A 22194-nucleotide genomic window follows, 5' to 3' on the forward strand; every position below is an offset into this window, starting at 1 on the left:
GGTCCCTAAAGTTGTTCTATGAAAACTGGCTTCTGGCAGCTTTGTTTCTGGGGCGGCTGCCACCTGCTTCAGTGTAGTCCTCTGGAGAGCTGCCTCTTTATAACTTAAGATGTTCTCCTTCATTGCACCTAATCGCTCACACCCATTTCTTTTAGGTTGTGGGTCCTTTGGTGCTAATGAAAAGACAGGTATGGCTGTTTTTGACTGGAACACTAGCACTCGGGTTCACCACAACTCTGGTGTTTAGATTATGCCATTGTACTTTTGTCTAACCCTTGGCCTGGAAGTTGTCCGTTTTATCCTAGGCTATTTCCAGTTGACAAATGTGGAAGTGTGGAAAAAAGTCTATTGAAAATGATAAAATGTAATTTTCGTGCTCCACTTTTGGTTGGCAAGCAACAAAACAATACATCACTGCCACCATCTGGTAAAAGCAGAACTGAAGGCAGCCATAGGGTACTTCTTATGTACATCCATGTTTCCCTCACCTTTTCCTTGCTTTCATAATCATGCACATGTAAGATGTGAGAAAAAGATGTAAGGAAAAAATATGAGGTTGGAAAAGTCAAGGAAAGGCATTTTACAGGAATGAGACATCCTTTCCTTCAATCCGTCTAAAACGTCCAGTATCCAATTAATATCTGATGATCGGGTATGTTGGTCTATAAAAGCGAAGGATGGTCTCGTGTATTGTCACTCACGTGTCCTCGAACCTCAGAGCACATATGAGTCTTGGGACATTCTCGATCCTCACTCAACCGGAATGACTTCAGCTTCAGGAGCAAGGAACAATCCTATAAGGGACATAGGCTGTATCCATAGTGAGGCTTTGTCTTCATTTTAAAGCTTGTTCTGTCCCTTATTTTGTTTCAACAACAACAACAAAATTACTTACTAGCTTTATGTGCTGTTTTTAAATTTATCCAGTCTGGACAGCATGCTGGAAAAGTGTGTAAATATTTATCATTTATCATTTGAATGAATTGGACAGTAAAACTCCAATTGTGTCCAATTGAATGGAGCCACAGTGTAATAATTTGTTCATATGGCATAATCTCCAGCAAAAAACAGGCCTACCAGCAGCTTCATGACAAGCAGGAAAGTTACTGTACTTTAGTGAATGATTCTGCAGCCGCCCCAAATGGAGACACAAAAAGAGAAAGTGGCTGCTTAGGGTCCTGGATTAATTTAAGCTTTTTTCTCTGACAGAATGGAGTTGAAGGAGGCAGGGGTATAGAGAAAGAATGGAGCCCAAAGGGTAGGCTGGGGTGGCGGGGAAGGCGGGGGAACAGACATCCTGTTTGAGCTTCCAAATACAATTTCCTCTAATAAAAAGGGGGAGACCTTCGAAATAATCTTCCACAGAGGAGACACAAACATTGATTGTCACCCTGGCACGAGGCCAAGACTGAGGAGAAAAGCTCCCCTCCCACCAAGTCTCTGGACAACAGTCAAAAAGCCCCTCACGGAAGTCATTAAAGCTCAAGGTTGATGAAAAGTCTCTCCTTCCTCCCTCATCTCAACTCCCTACGCTGTCTGAAGGCACGCTACTTAGAGAAAAATGCTTCCTACATTTCAGTTATTGCACAGAAGCAGGTGTATCGCCCAGCGCTGCATGATGGAGATGTCAGCTCAGTCAATTAATATCTGAAGAATGCCGTCTACACTAACTCATGCTCTGAAGTCTTCTTGGGGTAATGTCTCAAATGTATTAAAGCCTTAAAAACTGATGATCTTAAAAGACTGAGGTGTTAAAGTTTTAGTTTTCCCCCACCAGGTCGGCCCAGTCATGTATTCTTCTACATACTCTGATGCAGGACAACAAGCTGCTTAGCTGCTTGCTAAACAGTGTATACTAATATCATTTTCCTTGACTCACAAAAGTGTGACTTTTCACTTTTCACACACCCATGTAAATTTCAGCAGCCGTGCATGAATGCACCACCTGAGACTGTCCTAACAGGTTAGCAAGTGCTAGCAGCACTGTAGCTGCTGTAAGCTGCTGAAGAAGCATAGGAAACCACTTCGACACCTACAGTAAGCATTCAAGGAAAATCATAGTTTATTACAGCTCTGGTTTTATTTTTGTATCTCTGGCCACTGGATGTATTGCTATGGTAATGTTGTAGGCCACTTATCAAAGTAATTGCTGCCATCTGAGAACAGTCCATCTGGCCAAGATGTTAAACCAAAAAGTTAGTGAAGAATGTTTACAACAGTTCTGTTAATAGTTTCACTGTTCATCTTCCTCTCGGTTATTGAGTAGACAGAGATGGGGCTACAGAGGACTTAGCCCCATCTTGTTTCATTTACAGGTTCTTGCTAAATATATGTTGGCTCTGGTCTGCATTTTGTCTTGCAAATAGTTTCCTTGATGAAATAGTACACTTCTCTTGTCTGTTTTCTTTGTAAAGTGTTTTGAACTTTTGTTGAAAATTACATTTCATCACAAATGCATCAAAGTGGCTAACTGGCATTTGGCTTTGGTATGTATAGGGTGGACTGAGCTGAAAGGAGTAGCCCATACTGAGTCCTGGAGTACTGTATAATCTGTGCTGGTTTTTCCCATTCATTGCTTTGTTCCTAAAATAAGAGACACAGTAAACTACAAATGTACCAGTCAGCTGCAATGATGTATTTCTAATCCTTTCTAGATAATGAATGTCTTTTCATTGTAGTCTAATTCAGCACAAACAGTGCCTGTTCAATTGGTGCCAAAAAGGTACACCTGCTCGATGTCCACTAACAGTTTATTTCAATGTCTGTTTATTGAGTGGAACTGAATAATACATTGAATAATTACTTTGTACAATACATACAAATAAGGTATGAATGTACAAAATTTGGATGTCCCACCTCATGTAATTCAGCTTCTTTGAAGTGTTTATTCATGTTTTTCTTCACAGCTCATTGCTGTCTCTTCCAGTGGGAAGCTGACAGCAAAATGAAGACCACCAAAGCACGCACAGCCTCTGTTTGCAAAGGGATTTCAGCCCCCTGACCACTCAGCCATTGTCATCAAATTTGCACAGAGCAGCGATAATTCAAAGACACTTATCATATGCTTTTGGCTTGCTTGTGTCGCCCGTTTCCCCCCTGTGGCCAATCGTGTTGACCTTCCTGTCAGCACCCCTGTGGAATTCTGGGTGGCAGGCAGTCCTGCCTTCCCCACTCCACCCCCCACTCAGAGAATGCATACAAATTAGCTTTTCAAAAATCAGATCAAGGTATGTAAAGAACAAAAGCAAGCAGACTTCAAACAGGAGGGACAAGTAGGGATGCTGCATGCAGAGGCTTCAGCCAGCTCTCTCAACCGGCCCAGTCCTCAGACACTGGGATTGTTTTTAACTCCTCCTCCCCTCCCCCTCCCTTTGGTTCCCTGAGACCCCCTGCATGACCAAAATGGGTCCAGCCTTTTGGAGCGAATCCCAATCCCAAACCTGGTCTTTGATTTCTGGGGGCTTGGCACTGCTCCTTCTCCCCCTGCTTTGTTCCTCTTGATGGATCTAGGCGGGCCGGCGAACCGTGACCCCTGCCAGCCCACCCCGTCTGTGTGAGCGAGCACACACAGAGCAAGAGAGAGTGGGAGACAGAGAGAGAGAGAGAGAGAGACAATGCCAAGCTGCCTCAGAACCCAAAAGGAAAGGAGGGGAAAGTGGGGAAAAAAATAGTCAACAAATGTGCTGAAAGCATTTGTGAATCAGTTTCATCCCTGACGGAGATTACAGGCGCAGTGAGTGCTGCTGCTTTCACTGTGCCTGTTCTGATAAGTTAGCCATGTGTGATGGGCGAGCAGGAGAGTCTGAACCACTGCCTATTCAGCTGCCCTGAACCACCTGCCACCATATGGACCCAAGTGTGAACTTGAACAAGGAAGAGGGAAAAAAAAACAACAACAACAACAACAAAAACCCCACTTCAATTCCCAGGCCTCCCAGCAGCCACCTCATTTTCTCTAACTGTTATCAAACCTGACATAATATACTTTCCATGCACAGTGCTGAGTCGCCAAGCTTTTACAGTTGTGCAGTATCATTTGATGCTAGAAAGTTTTTGTGTGCTGAGGCCAAAAGCAAAGTAACTGCTAACAAAGCAGCTCCAGAGAGAAAACAGACAATCACTGAGATAAATCTGGATATCACTTTCTGTGGTCAGTGCTTCATACCGTGCGCTCATGATGCATAGTTCACTTTCACGTTCATAAAACGTCATCTTCAAATTTATTACAACTTGGACCCATAATTTTGTTTGTGGCCAAAATTAAGTGACGAAAGAAACAAACAGTCAGATGATCAAGTGTAACAAGTTGACATTTTAGCCAAATGATCTAAACTTTTTAATTGAGTTAGGGTTACCTTAACAACTACTGTGTTAACTACAGTATATGCCAAGAGTGCTAAGAGTGGCACTACACATAGCATCAGAGAATAATTGAAAGATTCATCCTCTAAGACATATGAATAACAAAATTTGAAATACCGACTGACTGACCAACACTGTACGTTCAAAATCAGGACTTGAGTCGGACTCGAGTATCACAACACTGGTTAGTAAGGTAACTAACAGGTAACATTAATACAATTAATGCAATACGCTTCTGTTACCTGTAACACTGAGGTGATCTGTTAATTTGCACATACTCTACTCACAGAATACTGCTCTGTTATTCATTTTCACACTGTACATATGCAGATTCTGTATATTTATCTTTGCACTATTTACAACTATTAAACTGTTAACTACTTATCTTCTTATTCTGCACTGTTTCATCCCATTACACTAGTGTTCCATAAACTTAATGTACCTTATCCATTACTTGTAATTTAAATCCACAGTTGTACATTACCCTACATATCTTACTGTAAATATCAACTGTACATATCAGTAAATTTGTTCTGACTGTACATGCTGTAGATACTGTGCACTCTGAACTGCTTTCATTGCACTTCTGGTTAGATGCTAAACTGTATTTCGTTGCCTTGTAGTTGTACATGGGTAATGACAATAAAGTTGACTCTAATCTAATTTAATCTAATAAAGTATGTACATTATAGCAGTACTGCACATGTCCGTTTGTAATTCAGATCCACCAAAAGAAAGGTCTTTTCAGAGACAATGGAAGTGAGCGGCAGTCTTCTTCACTTGTGATGACATGTAGTTATGAGCTCTGTAAAACCTAATAAATGCTAAATCCATCCAGTGAGGCCAGATGTGCTAATGGCTTCCAGAGAGATCCGGAGAGACTGTCCAGCCTGAAGGTAGGTAAGTGAGCACTGCTGTTTCACTTCCTGCACTTTAATTGGAACCAGACGAAAGGAGCCCCCCCTCAGTTTACTCTTAATTGACTTAATGGTTGAATGGTGCCCTGCCTGGCTGGAGCTGGGGGGGAAAGCCTCATTAGCACTTCGCTTTTCACCAGGCCTACCAAACAAATCATCAGTAGTTGAGCAGACAAATGTGCTTCTTAAAGACTCTAAAGGTTAATTATGGATCAGTTGACCACATTTTGAGGTTTATTACACCCATTTTGACTTTTTGAGAGGCTTTTGATCCATGTTAGTCCTGATGCAGACACTTTATACTTAGTCCACATCAGTCTGGGTGAAAAAATCTGGTGTAAATCTGTATCTCTATAGTCTGTGAATCAAAACATAACCAAATTTTAAAAAAAAGGGTTAGCTCGTCTGTGGTTCAGGAGTGTCACCATATTCTAATTTATTGAGATAGTGATTTGGTGGGTTTTTGTTAAATGTGGGCCAAAATCATCACAATTGGTGATGAGAGCAAGTTTCAGATGAGAGCAAGTTTTGTATTTCATTTGGAAACCAAGGTCCTAGAGTCTGGAGGAAGGGTAGAGAAGCTCATAGCCCAAGTTGTTTGAAGTCCAGTGTTAAGTTTCCACAGTCTGTGATGGTTTGGGGTGCAATGTCATGTGCTGGTGTTGGTCCACTGTGTTTTTTGAAAACCAAAGTTACCGCACCTGTTTACAAAGAAATTTTAGAGCACTTCATGCTTCCTTCTGCTGACCAGCTTTTTGGAGATGTTGATTTCATTTTCCAGCAGGATCTTGTGCCTGCTCACACTGCCAAAAACACCAAAAGGTGGTTAAATGACCATGGTGTTGGTGTGCTTGACTGGCCGGCAAACTCACCAGACCTGAACCCCATAGAGAATCTATGGGGTATCGTCAAGAGGAAAATGAGAAATGAGAGACCAAATAATGCAGATGAGCTGAAGGCCACTGTCAAAGAAACCTGGGCTTCCATACCACCTCAGCAGTGCCACAGACTGATCACCTCCATGCCATGCCGAATTGAGGCAGTAATTAAAGCAAAAGGAGCCCCTACCAAGTACTGAGTACATATACAGTAAATGAACATACATACTTTCCAGAAGGCCAACAATTCACTAAAAATGTTTTTTATAGGTCTTATGAAGTATTCTAAATTATTGAGATAGTGAATTGGTGGGTTTTTATTAAATGTGGGCCAAAATCATCACAATTAAAAGACCCAACAGCTTAAACTACTTCAGCCTGTGTGTACTGAATGTATATAATACACGAGTTTCACTATTTGAGTTGAATTACTGAAATAAATGGACTTTTCCATGATATTCTAATTTATTGAGATGCACCTGTACACCTAGCAGCACCACTAGGCCAGAGCTCACTAACATGTTTTTATCTCTGTAGCTAAATGCTAATGTCAGCATGCAAACATGTTCACAATGACAATGCTGAAGACATCAAAACTCAAGCAACATGCAGTATGTTGAACAACTTTATTGTGAGACCAACACATTTTGCCTTATGGCCTCTGTCAGGGTCTGTTAAAAAAACAATACTGTTAGACTCAGTGCATACTGGGACAGTCTCCAGCTCCATGCAAAACTAAACAGCATAAACAAAGATGTAGAAAAAGAAACAAGTCTTAAAAAAAAAAAAGTTTGCATTGGCCCAAAGAAAACATGTAGACAGACATTACCATTTCTCAAGATTTAGTACAACCAGCTTAGACCATTGTGAGTTCTGATGCTGTCACACATGGGATCTATTTACTAATTATTCCTCTCATTATTTCATCATAATGGAGGCACACTGTGGAGTGCACGACGTTAATATTTAGACTCATTTGCCCAGTTAACGACCTACGCCTTTCCTCCGTTTTTGATTAGTTTGGACAAGTCAAGCAGCCCAGCTCCAGTACCGTGTGCAAGCCAAGTCTGTTACACTGAAAAGCTGTCTTAATTATTTTATATGTCGCATTTGATTTCACTTACACAAAGGGTGAAAAGAACATTTTATTTTGATAAGTTCTTAAGCCCTAGTGTACTGATAGCTGCTCCTTAATTAACAAGGACTTTGTGATTTCCCTCCTTTTTGTCTTCATAAAAAATTTGGATGATTTAATGCTCTGTGCCCAGGATTTATGAAACTCAGAGAAGGCCTAACAGCCAGAATGGTACAACATGAAAGGAAAAATGCATATTTGCTTTTTTTCTGATGAGAAACCTGACACCAATCTCATGTCTGTATGTTAAATATGGAGCTGGTGTCAAGACGTGATTAGCCTATCTTAGCATAAAGACTGGAAGCAGGGGGATAGCTAGCCTGGCTCTGTGCAAGGATCTGTGTTTTGTGTTCAAAGGTACACCCACTAACACCCTTTAAAGCTCATTGATTAAAACTGTCTTTCTCATTTGTATAAGCTTAACTAAGTCTTACAGGGAATTTTGTACTGGAATGATTGAACTTTAAAGCTGCATCATTTTCAGAAAACCTAATTGTTCTGTGACGAGAGCTTTTCATCCCACTCATCTGAAACATCTTAGATTATTAATTGTACAAATAAAATTCTGCTGTTTCTGATTGTCTTGGTGGGATACATGAACTCACCCATGTGCAAAACCTGGATGTATTAAAATTGATTGAACCAAAATGATACAAAGACAATATTGTTTAAGGTCTAAAATAAATAGATAAACAAATAAATTTTTAAAACTCAGTGGGGTCTCTTGTTTCCAGTAAGTAAACATAACTTTTATTTACAAGAAAACTCCACCAGAACCCTACATTTGTGTTTATTGTATCAACCCACTATACTAATATGTCCCCTCAAGTTCAGTGGTGAAATCTCAAAGTGCAGTGACATCATTACCAATATGTCTAACAGAGCATGAATCTCAAGATATCAGAAATCAAACAGGATTTAAACAAGCTAAGATTAAATTCAAAGGGTGTGCACTCATAAATGGAGCTACAGAATTTACATACTGTTATGCCAACTCTTTTACAGTAGTGACTTATATCATAATATCAAAGGAAAACACCTTTAATATTATATTAAATCACTCCCTAGTTTACTTATTCACTGCTCTCTATATAAAAACACTCCATAGTTCACTTTGCATTGAGCAGAAAATTCAGATTTTCCATTTTCCATTTACTGATAGTTTCCACACTTGCTTTGTGGAGAGTCGGCCTGTAAATCACTGAATTTTAGGGGGACAACTTGGATTAAGGTCAGTAATTAGGCTAAGGTTAGGTTTAATCTGTCAGCATTTATATATATAGCACTTAAACACAACAAAATGTTGACATAAGTGCTTGGTGGCAAAGTAACAAAATCAAAAACACAATATACATACATAATATAGAAGATTAAAAAGTTTAAAAAAAACAACTCAGTGTTTAGGCAAGTAGTGGTTATTAAGGTTAGGGTGGGTTTCCAGGAAAGGAATGAAAGTCAGTGTAATGTCTGCAAATTCTCAGCCATCAATACCTCCTGCTCACCACCAGTCAGACAGAACTGATGAAGCCTCTTGGATGAGGGGTGAAACGTCTTCGACCTAAAACCAAGTACAGTTGAAATTTTTTTCAAGTCAATGTAATATCCCCATGAGGGATGAAAACAAACATGTGGATGTGTGTATTTGTGTATAAACACAGTTTTAAATGTACCTAAAAGATGACTCAAATAAAAATGCAGTAAGAAGAATGAATGGCTTTATTGGTAAATGTACATATTGTCAATGCAGTAATATAGCCTAGGTCTGCAGGTTAGTACTTTTGATTTGTTGAACTGTCACAACTACTATTTCCACTCCCTTACAAAGGAGAACTTCCCAAAAATGAGACTGATCAATCTGACAAGTCTTGACAAATGGCTTCTAGTCAGCCATTAGGCCTGTGGTGGTGTTATAGTGCCATCTAGTGGTGGTCTCATTTCAACTTGAAAGATATTACTCTAAAACCTTTCAGTGTCTAGATTCACAGATGCCTGAAGATTGTTTAGTTAGCTTTTTAATGAATTTTGGGCCATGAGAAGCTGTACATAGACAACTTTTGATATTCAAGCACTTAACTTTATAACCCCTGGCAAGTTTATTTCTTTTAACTGAATCTTTTGAGCCCTTTAAAATGTTGATTGGCGGGAACGCTTTTAAACATTAATAGCTGAAGGACAAACTGCAGCTGTGCTCTAGAATGACTATCATCTGTAATGGCCAAGTATTAGTGCACATACAAGAAATTTGACTCGGTGCAGAGGCAGCGTGTTTAATTTGGAGATTCACATTTAGACCTACCTTCACTGTTCACCATTCCTTTTATAGCCACCTCACTTTGAAAGCAGGTATCTAAACTGCCCCCATAATAGAATAAAGCCATCCATACATTACAATATGAAATGTCGACTGTCCCAGTCCAGTCTTTATTCAAAATCCATAAAAATTCAGTTCATGTCAGTCCAGTGGTACACTGTCAATACATGCTTTACAATTCATGCAACTACGACAGCTAGCAACACTTAAGATGGCTTCAAGCACATTTTATATGAAAGCTGTGGTTTTTTTGTTAGAATGACATGAATTCTTCTCAAGTGGGAATATTAAAGCAAAACATCTCTAAACTGGGGTAGCCAACTGATTTTATTTGTAGAAAATGGAGATCATGAACAGGCAAGAACTGAAAGCACAAACTGCAACTGCCCAATAAGAGCTTTATTAAAACACCACTTTAAACATGGGAATGCCACAAAAGCAAATTTCAAACCGCAACACCAGGACAAAGGCCAAAACAAAAAAATGAGCTTCTCTGAAGCCACTTTAAAATACCCCAGGTGAGTAAATGCAAGCCCAACCATACAAATAACTCCTAAAGGTGTTCTAATCTAAGACATTTAACCACTTGATGCAGGCTTCATCCTGAGATGACACGGCTTCTAGAGCACTTCAGGTTATACGGTCTTCTGCTGGCCCTTCTTTCCAATCAGAGACTTGTGAATGTGAGGGATCACACCTGGAAAACAAAGGACAATGGAGTCATTAGCCACCTTTTCTATCAACATGCCATTTTAAGTCAGCAGTAAGGGGAAAAACAACTTCAACCAAAGACTTTAAACATTAACAAAAATCAAGATGCCATCCAATATTGTCATATTTCCCTCTGGAAAGTTAAACTTCAACTTAAAATGTCTAAAAATCATTACTTATAGCCCAAGATGTTTCACTTTCTGCATAACAAATCAAGGCCAGTTGTCTAAGCTGTAAATCAACCAAGTATAAAAAACTTAAAGGGCCCATGGCACGTTTTTCCTTGTTTTCTGACAACTGTGAATCATCATCTTAGACATGACCTCAAGCTAAAAAAAAAAAATTTAGGTGTACATATGTTCTAGTACTTCTATGCAAAAGCAACTGTTTATACACGTCTCAAACTCTGACATTTTAACTAAATAAATTACATGATAGTTTAAGGGTCTCCTTGATTGGTCATAATCTCCAGGCAGTTGCACATTCACATGAGCTTGCTTGACATCCACCGGCATCATTTTAAAAGTCTTGGAATGTTCATGTACAGGGACACATTATACCTGACCGGGTCTAACCTACAAGCAGCCAGCCAATGAAGCCCCTGCAGGAATAAATGATCAGCTCATCAACACTGGATTCCCCTGGAGTACAGTACCCGTTTGTTTTGACTGCTTGAGGCCAGCGCGTCTGCAGCATGTGATGTGTGCTGCCGGTTAATGAGAGGATTCTAACGATCCATGATGTTACTGTTGCGCTATGCTACCTGTTGGAATTAATTTCACTACTTTGGAACTGATGTGTTTTGTGTGTGGGGGGGAAGACAACCAATGACTGGATTTACCAATCCTGAAGCTACTTGAAAGGGAGTGATGTTTCCAATACTAGGTGGGACGTAATGGCAAGTTAAAAAACCCCACAGGTTGCATGTCTGTTAATGCCTTCTTTCTGTAATGTTAGAGAGAATTGTTGTAAGGCTGGAGAAGTTAGTATATCTGCATTATGCCAATTAAAATATGGGCTTTCTCAATTACCTGCTTTGTTTAGTGTGTTACAAATCTCTTTTCATCTTTATGTATACCGTTGTTACCCATCTATGGAAAAGGAATTAGCTGTTGCAGTTCATTGTGCTGTCCACTTTTGACAAGAACTGTGCGCATTCACAAGCTATCCTCTCGTTTTTAGGAAGATGCTCTTGGGTTTTATTGTTCTGAAATAAGACTATTTGAAGTTATAAGGGGCTCAAAGCTAATCTAGAGGTACCCAAGATTAAATATTATATGGCTGGAAATGCGCAGGTCATGGGCTCTTAAAAATGTGTAGCTTTCAATGCCACCAAAGTGAATAAGCTTTCTTACCTCCACCAGCAATAGTGGCCTTGATAAGTGAATCCAATTCTTCATCTCCTCTGATAGCCAGCTGCAAGTGGCGTGGGGTTATACGCTTCACTTTAAGATCCTTCGATGCATTTCCTGCCAACTCCAGTACCTGAAAGAAAGCCAGGCTTTACATATTGACATAAGCAACAATAGTAGCTCTCCAAATGAGGTTTGGATAGTTTCCAACAGCAAGTCGAAAGGTAACTGGGGTTGGTGTTACCTCGGCAGTGAGGTATTCAAGAATAGCCGCGCTATACACCGCTGCTGTGGCCCCCACTCTGCCGTGGCTGGTGGTCCTCGACTTGAGGTGTCTGTGGATACGACCCACTGGAAACTGCGGCGTTTAAAACAAGAACGGCCATAAATGAAGAGAAACAAAGGATTCACTGGCCTGTCGATGAGAGCCGGCGGCCAGCAGTGTAACCATCTGGTCAGATTGTGTTAGCATTGCCGAAACGACGAATGAACTGAATTTATTTCAGACAAACCTGCAGTCCTGCTCTTTGCGAGCGTGAAATCGCCTTCGTCTTGGTCTTCCCAGAGTCTTTACCTGCTTTACCACCAGCCTGGAAAACACAAACTGTTCATGACCTTACACGCGTTACACCACATATTGCCGTGGAAAAAATACGACAACTAAAGATGGGCAACCTTAAAGGTCCATGTAGCATTCTCTAGTCACAGTATGGTTTGCCGAATACCAATGGCGCTAAGTTAACAGCATGCTAAGCTAGTACAACAGCTAATGCTAACGGCTAACAGTTAGCAATTCACTCAAATTCACCGGCGGACATATACTACCAACAAAACGCTATCATACACACTCTGACGTTTTGATATATTGCTAAGACAAAATAAAACACGTACCATATTTAAAATGCACAAGTTATTTCCGACGCTATTGCACAAATTCGAGCGGCTCTGTGGCAAATACCTACTACTGGTTTGAATTACAACACGCGCCTACGACTGTCTCTAATATATAGCATATCCGTATCCGGGTAACTAAAAAGCGCATTAACCAATCATGTTTCATTATGTGTTTTCTGTCATGACGTTTAGCCAATGAACGAGAGTATATTTCCGCTCAAAATAATGATGGGTAATGTAGTTCTGTTATATACTCCATTCCCATCGCTTTTATTCCTTCATAAAAGATCCGTTTAGTATTAATTAGGCTTATTTCACACCCAAGTTTAATATTTTTCTTAAATTAGAAAAGAAACACACAAATATGTGTGTGTGTGTGTGTGTTTAATAAAAGTATTTCAAGTAAAGAATCTGAATAAAGGCTTCTGAATAAGTGCAAATAGTTTAAAAGCTGTGGGGTAAACGGTTTTAACTTAGTTGTACTTTATCAAATGTGCAATATCTTTGTAAAAATGTTGTTTTAAAAAAGTTCCCCCCTCCCCCCCATAAAGTTGCTGCAGTTCATTCTGGGGAGTTGCTACTTCACCCCTTTTATTGCATTTTTGTAATATTTAAGATTTTAAACATTATTTCCTGGAAGAAGCCAGTGTTCATTTTCATCCTTATTCTTCAAAACTGTTTGCATTGTTTTCGTTTAAAAACCAACAAATATATTTATTCATGATTTCAATATTATTTGCTGTTCAGTATAGTTGTTGTCTGGTGTACTGTCAAAGAAAAGTTTCAACAGGCATAATTTGTCACTTGTGTTAACAGAGTGGGATATTCAACAAACAACAAGAGCAAACGCATTTGAAAAACACTGCTAAATTACATTCAAAGCTAAAATAAATATTGTATTATAAAAATTCTGGCTAAACACTATTTTATATATGTTAACGCTGGTTTCACAGTATCAGTTCTTAACTGTGGCCACATGAGGGCGGTGAATGCTCATGATTGTACATGTTGTCTATGTGTTCTGAATAACACTGTAACGGCCATCAACTCTACTCCACTAATTATGTCACAAATTATAGTATTAAATGTTCTGTCTGGTTTTTGGTACAGAAAGACTTGACAGAACAAATATTATTAATTGAGGCATTATAACTCTTGAGTGCTGACAATAAAGATCTTTTAATTATACACATTTTTAGGTCCAGAGGCAAATAAAAAATCTAATGGATCATGGAAATTGAACAAACAAGCAAGCAAACAAACAAACAAATGTAAAGAATAGCACTTTTGAGGCACCAAGCAGAATTTATTTTGGGGTCCTTGGAGATTGCAATGCCCCTAACAAATGCTTTCTATTTTTAATCTTCCTGATAGAGTAAGTAAGTAAGTAAATTTTATTTATATAGCACTTTTCACAGAAAGAATCACAAAGTGCTTTACAAAGTCAAAAGATAATAAGACAAAACAAAATAGTAAAACAATAAACATAAATAATATAAATAAAACCTAAAAGCTACTCAAATAGCACAAAACAATTAATAAAAATGAATAAACCCAATCAGTTAAAAAAAAAGTCTAAATAAATGTGTCCTCAGCTGTTTTTTAAAATCATCGACAGCCATACGTAAAGTCAAGGGCAGGGCATTCCACAGTCTTGGAGCTACAGCCTGAAAAGACAGGCCCCCCAGAGATTTAAAATGGGTTTTGGGGACCAACAAGAGGGTCTGATGGAGGTGCTATACTAAATTGTTTGAGTCCTTTTTAAATGCAGCAGGTTTGGAACCACCAGAAGGATGCTTCCTAGAGTCGACTGTCCAGTCAGACTGGTCAGGGAGGTGACCAAGAACCCAATGGTCCCTCTAACACAGCTTCAGAAGTCCTCTGCTGAGATGGAAGAACCTGCCAGATATGATAACCTTCTCAGCAGCTCCTCATCAATCAGAGCTTTATGGAGCTGAAAACCACTTTGCCCAGAAGTCTTATGTCAACCAGTGCTTTGAGTTTGTCAATAAGGCATTTAAAGAACACCGAGAGGAAGAAGAGACAAAAACTGTGAGCAGAACTCCAAGCATTATGTCTGCTGGCTCTGCTGTACACAAACATTGCTCCTCACCTGACTTCTTAGGGTTAAACTGAAGATCTGCCTCTTGACTTGGAGACCCTGAGAAGTGGAACACATTCACTTCCCATCTGAGACCTTTACATCCACCCTTGCCCTAACCCTCTCCCAGTGGCTTCATGGTGTTTTATATTTAGCTCTGATGTTTTTGGAAAAAGGCCATTTATCACTTATTTCTGCTGACTAACACTGTCACCTCCAGACAAAGCTCCCAGCCTATTTTGAAAAATGTAATGTATTGTATGTGTAAACTTGAAATTTCTGTTCCTTTTTCTGTTTATACATTGCTAATTTGGTTCATAAATAAAACTCAAGGCCCACTTACTAGTTTTGTTGTTGCTGTTTTAACACATCTTTAAACCTAAGGTTTTTTTGTTTAGCACTGGTTAATTTACTAACTATAACTCTTATGTCACTCTTACAAAAATGATGAAAAACATAAGTAATACAAAGAAAAATAATACTGATCATTTTTCATGTATTTGATCAATATTCTCTGGTATATAAACAAAATGGATCAAAAACTGTTAAACATATTCAGGTTATTTTTACATCTTCAAAGTGAGTTTACCCATTGTCTTTAGGGTAGTGTGAGACATACATGAGTATTTTATTGATTTAATACATTATTGATTTTAGTTGATTTATATGAGGCAGCAGTGGAAGGACAAGGGACTGGTGAACAGCTGAAACCAGAGAGATTTCAGTGTCCTTTCCATTCTGTTTTACGGCAGAGTTAATGTGTAACAAGCTCCAGTCAGGGTGTCTGTGTGGTCTTGTTTATATATGTATACTTGTGGGGATAGAACACTGGAAGAAAACTGCTTTGCAGGGTCCAGAAGTCACTTGTGGGGACCAGAGGCTGGGCCCCACAACTAACTCATCAAATTTTACTAAAATGACAGGGTGTAAGGTTAGAGCAGGTGTCAGATTTGGTTACGGTTAGCATAGGTCTCCTGGAAATGGATGTAAGTCTGTGTGTGGACCCTGTTCATTTTTTTTTTTTTTTTTGCTACAGAGTGAGGACATTTTTGGAACGTGAGGACATTGTGGTTGGTCCTCACTGAAACAGCTTTTTGAGGGTGTGTGACTATCAGACAGCATGCACAGCTGGTGGTGGGCTGGTCATGTCTAAATCACATACCAGTCATTCTCAGGCATACTCCCCTTTCAGTACTCACTCCCTCACTTTCTCCCCCAACCTTTTCCTCGATCATTCATTCACCTCCCCCTCTTTCCTCAAGCACTGTCATTCACTTCTCAGTCTCTGCCACTGAGCTTTAATGAAGTGTTTCTGAGGGTTTTGAAGTCTTTTTTTCTATGGCATTCACCATCTCTCATCTGTCAGAGTTTCTCTACTTGTGGCTGTTCTTTCTTCAGGTCACTCACTCAGTGTTATCAGAGATCAGAGCTGAGTAAAAACTTTCCGCAGAACGCCGGTCATTAGTTGAACTTTGAATTTGATGATAAACCACCGATGTCAGTGAACCAGGCACAGAGGGGGAACCAAACGCCTGTACCAGCAAATGCTATATCTGTAGGGCCTTCCAAACATGATGTCGAGATATTCTGTACTGCTGTTTGAAACTACTACAGTTTTCTCAGTGGCTTTAGTACATGTCTTGCATCTGAAATATATATGTATATATAAAGCAAATTTGGATTCTTTTGAGCAAATTACAAATTCTCTGGCACATTCATGCACATGATTATGTACAACTGCCTGCTGTTTCCTGCATTATAAGTTGCTTATGTCATATTGATCAAAATGTATTACACTGATTCTCTGATTAGTCTGACCTCCCAAAACATGTACTGTAGGCACTAGTTCATTGCAGAAGTCATTACATGCAAAATGATTGAACCAGGTGTTGTAACCACATTCCTATATATTTCTATTAGACTCTTTTTATTAAACGTGTCCTGAATTGTTGAATTGCTCTCAGGTGAATCTTGACTTTGACTAATGAAGGGGGATGTGTGAAGCATTAGATCAACCTGTTCTCTAAACCAGCTCAGAGGTGCATCTCATGAACCTTCAGTTGGTAAGAATATCTGCTACTACCACTACTACTTCCGGCTGCTCCCGTTAGGGGTCACTACAGTGAATCGAGTTCGCGTGAGTAATTTGGCACAGTTTTACGCCAGATGCCCTTTCTGACACAACCCTCTCTATTTATTCAGGCTTGGGACTGGCACAGAAGTCACTGACATGAAACCCCTGTGGGGCACTCCTGGGGGCAATTTAGAGTCACCAATCAACCTAAGCTGCATGTCTTTGGACTGTGGGAGGAAGCCAGAGTACCTGGAGAGAACCAATGGAGGCACAGGGAGAATGTGCAAACGCCACACAGAAAGGGTCGAACCTAGAACCTTCTTGCTGTGAGGGGACAGCGCTAACAACAACGACGCTGCTGTGCTGGCCAAGTTGACAAGAGTATACAGTGCTTATAAAAGGTATTCACCTCCTTGGATGGTTTACAGTTTTAATGATTTTATAAATCAATCATGGTAAATATAATTAGGCTTTTTTGACAAATAAAATTACACAGAAAAAAATTACACTTTAATGTCAAAGTGAAAACAGGTTTCTACAAAGTAATGTCAATTAAATAAAAATATGTAATGTGAAATAAGTGACTGCATAAATATTCACCCCCATCAAGTCAGTATTTAGTAGATGCACCTTTGGCTGCAATCACAGCACTGAGTCTGTGTGGATAGGTCTCACTCAGGCTTGCACATCTGGACGCTGCAATTTTACTTCATTCTTCTTCTCAAAACTGCTCAAGCCCTGCCAGGTTGCTCGGGGATCGGGCATGAACAGCCCTTTTCAAGTCCAGCCAAAAATTCTCTATTGGATCGAGGTCTGGGCTTTGACTCAGCCACTCCAGAGCACTCACCTTGTTTTTGTTAAACCGTGTATGCTTCGGTCTATTGTCTTACTGGAAAATAAATCTTCTCCCAAGCCGTAGTTCTCTTGCATAAGAGACATAAGATTGTCCTCCAGGATTTTCCTATATTTTGCCACAATCATTTTACGCTCTATCTTTCCAAGCCTTGCAGGGCCAGCTACTGAGAAGCATCCCCACAGCATGATGCTGCCACCACAGTGTTTCACAGTGGGGTTGGTGTGTTTGTGGTAATGTGCAGCGTTTGGTGTCCACCAAACATAACGTCTTGTCTGATGGCCAAAAAGCACCATTCTGGTCTCAACACACCAAAGAACTTTCTTCCACTTGACCATGGAGTCTCCCACATGCCTTTTGGCGAACTCTAGTTGAGATTTACTTATTATTCATAAACAACGACTTGAGGACTTGCCATTTGAGGACACTGACATTTGTTGAATATTTACTTCTGAGAGATAAACTAAGGATTTTGAGCAAGTTACGGGTTTTTTGCAGCTAATGTATTGTGTCGTGCTATTTGTACGAATTGTTTCAAGAAATGCACTTACTGTTTTGCATGTTGTATGTTAAGTATTATTACAGAAGTGTACCAAAGTAATTGAGAAAAATGAAATAATTCCCTATAAGTCCCTACATTATAGAGGTCCCCCAGAAACCGGATCCTGTTTTCATACCACAGCTCGCTAAAGACAGGGGATTTATGTATGACTATAGAGCTTTGAGTTTAGCCAGACCTCAGCTGTTAAATCCAGGCAGGGGTTACATTTAAAAATGGATGCTACCCTCCTCCGCACACATTTCAGGTGTGAAACTGAATCTGAGTTATTTGGTAGCAGTTCCGCTGGAATTGGATACAGTCCATAGGGTGGCAAGGAGTGCTGTCGGGATCAAACCAGAGCAGGCTCTTTCAGTGGGAAAGGACCAAGCATCAGCCTGAAAATGCCTGGTGGTATAGCACCAAATTCAGTATGTTTGGCCCACTGCAAGTCGACCAGCCTTTGCAATTTACAGAGCTTCAGTTTAGGACATTTCAGAGAAACTGATTATAGAAATTGTAAAGATTTTTAACAGTTATAACTGGGTATTTTAGGTGAGAGTCTGTGTAAAGTTTAGTCAGTTCAAAATCAACTCACACAATGAGGCAGAGAACATTATACCTAAATATTTCAAGCCCTTTTGTGGCCCTGAAAATGTTCTCACTGAGAGAGAGACTTTGGGCATCCTGCTGTTATAGATAGATAGACCAATTACATTTAGGTGTGACCTCTGCCACCCCACAAACACTTCTGCACCAGTCTAAATCAACCATTTTGTGTGTGCTTGTACACATTAGTTTCAGTGATCCTATTTTGAGTTTGATATGTTAACGACAGCATCCAATACTGTTGCTGCTATAGTTTATGGAGTTGAGAAAGGACTAATAAATGTCCCATCTATCTGCACCTGAGAGAGAAGTGACCTGAAACCACTAAGGTCTCTACAACCCACTTAGGGATAGACAAAATAGATGGGGCAGGAAGAGAGGGAGAGGTCAGAGGAAGAAGGGGTGGACAAAGAGCATGAGAAACTGTAATGTCACTACGCCTGCTGGGACTCAAGTAGAAATAAAAAGACAACAGAAAAAAGTGTTTGCTGGGAAAAGAATCCAGACCTACTCAACTGGAAACTAGATTACTGGGCCACTTAAATAAATAAATGATGTAATCAGTGTGAGATAGGAAGCCATTTTTATTGAGACAGAACACACAGTGCACAATGAACCAATTTATTGGTCTAATCTAAAGTAAATATGACCGCCAGCCCCATGTGGGACATTCAACACTGCTGTTTGGTCTGAGTGTAAATTGATGACATCATCCAAAAAGCATGCAGATCAATGAAGTGCATGAATATTCACACTCATTATGAGCAAGCATGAGTATCAGTCATTGCTTTTGTTTAAGCTCACGTGTCCTTAACAAACAGTTCGATCATGTTTGTGTGTTCAAGTGCGTGCTGCAGTTCACTTTTTGTTTCCTCTTGTGTTTGTATTACTGTAAAATCAGGTGAGCCACAATGGGGGAGTTCATAAAGTCTTAGCAGAAGTAGGTTAGGCAGTCATTAAAATCAACCATAAATAGTTGTATTAAGGCCTATATGCCACACAATGCCTCTTAACTGTTTACACAACATTATCAGTTATCACGAAACCAGTGAGACTTATTTTCTTCAGTGTTTTACCGCATAAGGCAAAATGAATGCATTGATTATTTTGTTAATTTAATTCATCACAATAGATCATCAGTTAACATGACCAAAAAACAGTACAGTATTAGTGGCCCTGCAAAATATTCCTCCTCTCTAGATTATAGATTCATAAGATGGACAAAAAAAGGAAACCTCAAAACTGCAGACTAAGCAATATCACAACATCCCCATGGGTGGGGGAGGTATTATGTTTTCGTTATAATCTCATACAAATACACTGGATAAAATGAGTTTGCGAGTGACTGGTAGTGGATTTTACAAGTGCATGTAGTGAAAGTTAACCCCCCCATACACACACACACTAGCTGTGGTCGCAGCTGGGCAACTAGTCTGCCAGGACTTTGACAGATGGCCCAATGGGATGCTGGAGAGGGAGTGAGGAAACAAGGGCTAAAGGGAAGGATGGATAGAGGATGGAGGGGAGGGCACCATGCAAATGATGCAGAAGTGTGTGCATGTGTGCGTGCCTGTGTAGGAGGGGAGTCATCTGTTCCTGAATGAACAGAGGAATAAGAATAAAGGTTATAAAGCTCACAGGAGGCAAGAGGGACAATGTAGTCCTGCTGACACTGCATTCGCACATATATGGATCGTTAAACACTCGCATATATAGACATACAAACGCACATAAACACTCTGTGCACTGGGTGGTACTTCCAAATACTTTATTCTGAGTCATTTTATCTGGTAATTTTTATTCTAAGGTAAAAAAATAAATAAAGCTAAACAACAATTTCATGAACTAATTCAATTAGTAGTCATGAGCTTTCATGGATGATAAATGTGACTTTAATTTACTGACTACCACCTCATTGTGCACACATCTTTAAGTTTAGTTATTGTTTTGATTATGTCACATAAAGTGTCTGTACTGGATCTAAGTTTATTTGTCCTGATATTCAAGTTACACTGAATATACAAGCAGAGGCCCCGCCCCAATACGGTGTCCAAATGTGGCCACGCCCACACACCCCTCACTACCTAGCGCTGACTACATCCTTCCGAAAACCACACTTGAAAGGCTGGTAAAAACAAAAACCTTTTCTAATAGTTCCGGTTGTTACTTTCAAAATAAAAACCGCCTCAAGTAACTACTCTGAGGAGAAAGTGAGGAAATACATTTATAGCAGATTACGTAGCTGTTTATTAAGAATTCAGTTAACAAGTTTTTTTTTTGACTTCCAGTAAACTAAAATATCAAAATATCTGTAGTAACAACCACTAAGGATAAGGATAATCACCTTTATTTGGCCAAGTATGTTACACACACAAGAAATGTGGGTCTAACCATCGGGGGCAACTTGGGGGTTCAGTGTCTTGCCCAAGGACACTTCGATACGTGGACTGCAGGCACCGAGATTCAAACCTCCAACCCTTCAGTTTTTTAATTATTAAAAACGAGTTTATTGACTTTGCTGTGAAATTAGTATATTCATTTCTTATTTCTTTGTCTTATATAGACTGAAACGTTTTCAGGAAATCTTTGTGAAAATTGAACACCATACTAAATTAGCTGTCACAGAATTTTGTAACTATAATTTGAAGTTATCAAGGTTTTAAGAAAAGTTTTTACAGAATTAGGAAATCGATCCAATATAATGTTAGCTACTCTTTAATGTGCCAACATGAAGATCTAAATTCACAGTTCTTCTCATGCAGCCAGGAATAATGATCTGATGGTGAAATTCTGAATCTGCTGGAAAGTCCTTTAGTGCAAAAATGTTGCAATCAGTTTAAAAATGTAGAAGGCTATGTGATTCTAGAGGTTCTGGATGTGGCTTACAAATCACCCACAAAGACCAGTAAAGCCAAATAATGACCCAGTGGAAGTGTTATGGATTTGATTGGTTTTATTGCATCACACAGCATCCAAGAATCTCCAAAAGTGTTCCCGCTTCTTAACTGCATGCCATCTCATTAGGCTATATGGTATTTGAAATGTCCTAAATGTTCTTGCATGAAATTAATATTGTGGAAGTGACAAAGGCTGTTGGTTTTATTGCTTCTCAAAGGTTTATTTTGCGCTTTTATTTTGAAGAAAACACACAACCTTCCCGTATTACTGTTGCGAAATTTGAGAGCTTGATGCAACTTCCTGAAAGATTGACAGCTTGTACCGCTGTCCTTACTAGTGGAACCGATAGCTCCCGTTGTGTGAGGGAAGCAATCACGATTCACGTCGCTTACAGATTTTTCTTGGATTTAAATCTGTACTTTTTAAGACATTTAAGAACAACACCGAGTCTGGAGTATATCAAACTCTACAGGGTATGAAAGTGGAGTGACCGCGTCAAACAAAGTAAAAGAGAAGGTAGACCTGTGCGTTTGATGGCTGCTGGGGATGGAGCCCAGCTGC

General features: G+C 39.6%; 2 protein-coding genes across 2 annotated transcripts in view; one reads left to right on the plus strand and one right to left on the minus strand.

The window, feature by feature from the left end:
- Window positions 1-9914: 9914 nt before the first annotated feature.
- Window positions 9915-12666, minus strand: LOC109957174 (histone H2A.Z). Its single transcript, XM_020594837.1, has 5 exons — window positions 12558-12666; window positions 12179-12256; window positions 11911-12024; window positions 11670-11799; window positions 9915-10300 (listed from the first exon to the last, which is right to left on the minus strand). The coding sequence occupies exons 1-5, from the start codon at window positions 12558-12560 to the stop codon at window positions 10239-10241; spliced, it is 387 nt and encodes a 128-aa protein (XP_020450493.1). The 5' UTR covers window positions 12561-12666; the 3' UTR covers window positions 9915-10238.
- Window positions 12667-14468: 1802 nt separating this feature from the next.
- lrch4 (leucine-rich repeats and calponin homology (CH) domain containing 4) overlaps window positions 14469-22194 on the plus strand; it is a 53618-nt gene continuing 45892 nt past the window's right edge. The window contains exon 1 of the mRNA XM_020594857.1: window positions 14469-14612. Coding sequence (XP_020450513.1) covers window positions 14469-14612 — 144 coding nt within the window. The remainder of the gene's footprint in view (window positions 14613-22194) is intronic.

Source organism: Monopterus albus, unplaced genomic scaffold (assembly GCF_001952655.1).
Source record: "Monopterus albus unplaced genomic scaffold, M_albus_1.0 scaffold25.1, whole genome shotgun sequence".
In the NCBI taxonomy this organism is placed as follows: Eukaryota; Metazoa; Chordata; class Actinopteri; order Synbranchiformes; family Synbranchidae; genus Monopterus; species Monopterus albus.

What these genes read in the sequence shown, in the direction of transcription:
- LOC109957174 (XM_020594837.1), bottom strand. An exon ending in CGCAAAGAGCAGGACTGCAG is followed by an intron (nt 12,025 to 12,178) that starts GTTTGTCTGAAA and finishes TAAACGCCGCAG; the next exon opens with TTTCCAGTGGGTCGTATCCA. An exon ending in GGCCACTATTGCTGGTGGAG is followed by an intron (nt 10,301 to 11,669) that starts GTAAGAAAGCTT and finishes TTTGTTTTCCAG; the next exon opens with GTGTGATCCCTCACATTCAC.